The 6000-nt window shown below is 37.9% G+C and overlaps 1 protein-coding gene across 1 annotated transcript in view; it reads left to right on the top strand.

The window, feature by feature from the left end:
- Positions 1-1366, top strand: part of LOC136866710 (lysosomal Pro-X carboxypeptidase-like) — an 83519-nt gene extending 82153 nt beyond the window's left edge. The window contains exon 7 of the mRNA XM_068227035.1: positions 867-1366. Within this exon, the coding sequence (XP_068083136.1) occupies positions 867-1056 (190 nt within the window). The 3' untranslated portion in view covers positions 1057-1366. The remainder of the gene's footprint in view (positions 1-866) is intronic.
- Positions 1367-6000: the final 4634 nt, after the last annotated feature.

Genomic DNA, 6000 nt, shown 5'->3' on the forward strand with positions numbered 1-6000 from the left:
GACTCTGATGAACCCTAAGCAATGGAAATGGATTTTATCATCCATGAGGAATCAATGTTCTTCAGTATACCAGCAATACTGTTCAACAGTTCCAAGGAGGATATTATTCAAATAATGAGGAGCCATAGTGTTACCCTGGTGGTCATCACTGTTTTAAGGGACAAAACAAAGCATCAGCCCAGCATCAGCATCAGGAGCATTAAAAGTAGAACACCTAAAAGTAAAATACAGCATGTCTCTGACCTAGCCAGGGTGAGGGGCGTGACAAGACAGAAGGTCAACGAACAGGTAGTCAGTTGGTTTCATGCCAATAAAAAAAGAAACGGTTTTTTGAACACCTCGCAGTATATCCTGGAGTGGAGACAAAGCAAGACTTCATTAACATAGGTTCCAGATTTAAATTTCATAAGTATTTAAACATAAATATTTGAGTGTGATGTGATAGAATCTGATGTTCTTTTAGAAACGAAACATGTCTTTCTATTTTAATTAAGGTATTTCTTTATCAAGTATAGTACTGTTACCATATGTTTTCTTTTCCAGATAGTTTATAAATTAATTAATCAAAATTGGTTTTGGCAGACTGAAGAACTGAACAGTTACAAATAATAAAAAGTTTCCTATATGACAGCACAGCTGCAATTGTACAAAACTAACCCATGAAATTCTGCCCTGTGGTTTAGACATGATACTGTTTCAGAAGTTTGACTTCATTTCATTATTATACTATATATATAGGGAAGAGTAACAGGTGTTTAAAAATTATTTATGTTTTGTAGTTCCTTCTTAATGTAAAAGATGGTTATTGATGCCTGTGAGAATTCTACATGTATTAACATTATTTCACTTTGTTTTTCATGTTGCAGTAATGGACTCCTAGATCCTTGGTCAAGTGGAGGAGTTCTACAAAATACGTCTACTTCAGTAAGAGCTGTAATTATACCTGAAGGGGCCCACCATTTAGACTTACGAGCCAGCAACCCTGCAGACCCGACTTCTGTTATAGAAGCACGTAAAGCTTACCAGTATTTCATCAGCATGTGGATAAGACAGTAACTTATCACAAACAGCAGACCAAAAAGAAAAGGCTACTATCAAAGAACACCACAGAATAGATTTATGTTTCAGTAATAAAAAGCCATAATGATACACTTATAATTCTAATTATTAAGTTTAGAAACTCCTGACATAATGTTTGACCAAAATCTTCTAACAGGAGAAAATATGTTTTAGAGGTTACGGTTCATGTGTATCATTATATTAGCATAATGGCAAGTGAAATAAAACTTTTTAAACAAAATTAATCGTAAGAGACCAGAAATTTTATTGACCATCAACTGAGCACACTCACAAGAAAGTAAAGGAATTGCACATTAAGAGACTGAAAAAATAATCCTAGTACTGTAATACAGGATTCATAACTTTATCATCAGTGTAAAATTTTAAAATATAGTTTGTTCACAAGTTATATTTTTCAGTGTTACCTAGTTACATTCACAAATGCCTCTCATTCCAGCAATATTCACCACATACGGTTCCCGTTAAACAAAGAAATTGGAAAGAGAATCCAACAATCCACTGTGTGAGAGGTATAGTGTGGGACCAGGACGTCCAAGAGAAATGCAAGAAAATTCTGTACTTGATGTATTACACACCAAATCTGGCATACACGGCAGGCACATGGGCAACAACAAAATAGGATGAAAACAAAATCTAAGCAGCTGAGATGGAATTCCTCAGAAGAATAATTGGGAAGATATGAAGGGATAAAATCAGATACATACAAGTCAGAAAGAGAATTTGGTTCCCTAAACTGCAAGACACAGTAGAGACCAGTAAGCTGAAATGGTATGGACACATGATGAGAAAGGAAGAGGATAGAGTTCCAAAGCGAGTATTTACAGAGAAAAAAATAGGAGGAAGACAAAGGGGAAGGCACAGAAAGAGGTGGACAGATACAGTGAAGGAGAGTATAGAGAATAGAAGAGTAAAAGTAGAAGAAATATTGGATGAAGTGGTGGAGAGATAGAAAACTGTGGAGGTCCTTGAAGAAGAAGACTCCTATTCTAGTCTTGGAAAATAATAGGAGGAAGACAACAGAAAGGCTTGGAAAGAGGTGGATGGATACAGTGAAGGAGAGTATAGAGAAGAGAGAAGTAAAAGTACAAGAAATATTGGATGAAGGAAGGAAGTGGTGGGGAGATAGAAAACTCTGGAGGTCCTTGATTCACAACCCAACCCAGAAGACTGGACGACTACTTCCTCCTGGTCTAGAGAATCTTATGCTTGACATAATGGTACCATTGTGGTAGACTTAGGAAAATTATGGTAGATGTTACATAGTGTACAAAATTTTCAATTTCAATTATACTTTTTGGTTTCCTCATACCATCATGATTTCAAATTAACAGGGGGAAATTTTGTGCAAGTTATTAGTAGCAATGCGGTTGCTTTTGTATGAACACCAAGAAACTGAACCAGTATTTCTTGCATATATATACACTTTAGGGTAATACCCAACCTACCTCATAGTTTAAGGACTCATCCATCCAATGTTTTACGCATGCATTGTGCTGTGAAGAAGAGCGTCGTCCATGAGAGACCAGTTGAACAGTTGGTATCAAAGATGTTCTGAAAAAGGAGCAGCACAGCTGTATTAAAACTGGATATGCCCGTAGCTCCACTGCATGTGTGTGTCATGAAGGTCTTCATGAGGCATGCAGGGATTCAGCGTTGGCTTACAGAATCATGGCACAGTGGGTCAAACCCTTCAATGACGGATGACATTATATGGCTGACATGCCTTGGTTGCTCTCATGTTGGTGACAAGGATTTGCAGCTTGTTAGGCAGGTTAGTGTTCGCTTTTGGAACATCATCTGCAATGCGTATTGCATAAGAAGTGACTACATCTCCCATAATTTTGCAGAACAATGCTTGGGCTCATGTCGCGCAACTGGTGGATTTATATGCTCTATAGGGCTGGGAGATGGTCTATCATCCCTTATACTCCCTGGATTTAAGACACTGTGATTTTGATTTGATACCAAATGTGAAGGAAACACTTCACAGTATCTGCTTTTGAACTACTCCTGAGATTCTCCAGGCAATAGACTGCTCTATTCACACTATCCAGAGAACAAGCACTGCTATAGGGATACTAAGGCTTCCATATCGCTGGTAATGGGTTCTACACAATGCTGGGGACTACCAGGTACTATAGACATAGACATAGAAGTATCCCTTTTGTAATGCGGTTTGGTTATAACATATCTGTCAACTTTCAAAAAGAGAAATCCAGAAGATCCAAAAAGCTGAAATTTTTTAACAATATGTGCATGCGTCGCAAAGTCTTCAGACATAGTATAAAAGGATGGCAAGGGGGGAAATTACAAACAATACTAATACAGGTTGAATACATGTTATGATCACCTCTGAAATTAAATGCATAAAGTTACATCTTGATGAGTGCTCATCTGTTTTCACTTAACACTGGGAACAGTTCACACAGTACAGTGTTTTTCTGCACTTTAAATTTGTGGGTCGCAATATGAATGTCACCACCAAAATTAAATGGAACAGGTACACTTAATTACAAAATTCTATCAAGTTCACAGTATGCAGACTATTATCCATCACAGGTTGGAGAGGACAGGTGGAGATGAGTTGCGTTCTTTACTTTCTTCAGAAATTCTGGAGAAAAACTACTTGAGTAACATGGACCAAATGGAAAATTCTAAATTCCCATGGAGGGAATTAGATATTTTTCACCAATAGAGCATGTCAAAAACATATCAGATGTAAGGCTTTTCAGGCGTTTGCTCTATTAACTAGCGTTTCATCTTAGGTCTGACACTAGACTCGTCAGAGTGGGATGTGGGATTCCATTCGGAATTGCTAGGCGGGCAATAATTCCATTGTGGAGATTTATCTCCCGTATGCAGTTATCAGACTGTGCCTCTTATATAGGCTTCTGATAAGCTCACCTGCATACACCCAGCGTCAGTGGGTAGGGTCTGACACATCCCACTCTGACGAGTCTAGTGTCAGACCAAGCCAAAATGCTGGTTAATACAGCAAACGCCTGAAAAGCCTTACATCTGATATGTTTTTAACATGGACCAGTACTTCTGGTTTTCAAAACAAAAATAGAATTCAGAATTAATTTGACATTGAGGACCTAAACATATTTTGGTTGTTTTTCACCAAGCTGAACACATGCTCACACTCAGCATTGCTGTGGGGTAAGGTCAGAACAGAAAGCATTAACCTGGATATCCTATCATACTTAGAAACACCATCAGCTCCACGAATGTTGATCAAGCGAGCCCATTTGGTGTTATCTGTCAGATTCTCACTCTCAACAGTAGCACAGATATTAATCTAAAGAGCTACAAATTGGTTCTGAAGCACATTCATTGCATCCTGAACCGACTCACTGTCCTTCCTCGGCAACAATGACGGAAATCTTCCTATAAAGAATTGTAGAGAAGAAAACTGGGCATCTTCACTTTTTGAAACATCTGCAACCGTTACATGTTTCAGTACATCATTGAGAGGGAACTTGTTAATAATATAATCGCATGCTGTGCAGAAGTAACCCCTGGCAGATCAAAAGAATGTTGATTTATCTCTATCGTTAAGTTTCTTCACCAAGTTCATTGTCTCAACGCCAATGACTAGCTCATCATTGTCTCGCTGATTCTCAATAGAATGGTATGGAACTTTTAATAAAAGGGAATTTTTGATCACTTTTGTTTTAACAAATCTGGAAAGCAGCTGTTTTAACAGGTTTGTCATTAGTTCTAATAGTTTATGAATGTGAGGGGAACCACTCTGAAGTGTAGAATTGAGATTCTCAAATAAAGGAATGGCAGCATAAAAGGAAGGCACAGTATGCCTTATTTAAGCCTGATGACAGAACCATTAAAAAAATTTCTTTACGATTTTGAATGTGTTTAACACAGCAGTGTCAGATTTTGAGACATATGCAAATCTTTTGGGAGCAACCGACGACTCAGTAGCTTTCCTCTTTTCATGGACTTTGGAATTACCAAGCTCGGCTTTTGGGATCGTAAATGATGTTGATGCACACTGAGCTTTAACAAGCATCTCATCTTTAAAGAAGCCAAGTAGTAGATCCCATTGCTCTAACAGCCTCCGTAGACACCTTTCTAACAATAGCCATCTTGTGCAAACATGTTTCGGTATCTTCTTCGTTTCCATGTTGTGAAGCTCTTGGAATTTCTTAAATAGTTACTTCCTCTTACAACTCTTTTCTAAATAACAGAAGATGTCGACTAACAGTTCATCAACTTTAACGGGCAAACTGCCTGCACCTTTCTCAGCAGCCAAGTTAATCAAATGGCATGAGCAACCCAGTACAAAGACAGATGACTGTGCTTCCCTTGAAACAGCAGCAACTCCATTCTTCTTTCCAATCATGACTGGAGCATTGTCGGAACAGAAGGCTACACAATTCTGAATTGGTATTTTGTAACACACTAACTGTGAAATTATGAAATTACCGATATTACGTCCCATTGAATCACCCACCAAGGCTGGGACAGACAACACTGAGCTAATTATCTTTTCCTGCTTTGCCACAAAACAGGTGACGACAATAGGGTAAAGCTTAGCATTACTATTATTGCTCCCATCCATAGCTAAAGAAAATGGTTCACGTTGCACGTAACCAACAAGTTCACTTCTTGAATCTGTAGCCATTTCTTTCAAAATGTGTGTGGTTTTCATACAACCACAGCCATATTTTTTTTTAAATTTCTGAACCTGAAAACATTTTCTTAAACAGAGCACCAGCATGATTGGCAGCAACTAACGGGATATTATGTTCAATTAAAAATTAAGTGAACAAGCATTCCGCTCTTACTCTATCAAGGTCCGCTCCAGAAGAGGTAAAAAGAATTAATTTTCTGACCGCTATCCTTAAATTTTGTATTGAAGACATGTTTAACAGATTTAATGTGATTTACTAATGCTGT

The sequence above is a fragment of the Anabrus simplex genome, chromosome 3 (genome assembly GCF_040414725.1).
Source record: "Anabrus simplex isolate iqAnaSimp1 chromosome 3, ASM4041472v1, whole genome shotgun sequence".
Lineage (NCBI taxonomy): Eukaryota > Metazoa > Arthropoda > Insecta > Orthoptera > Tettigoniidae > Anabrus > Anabrus simplex.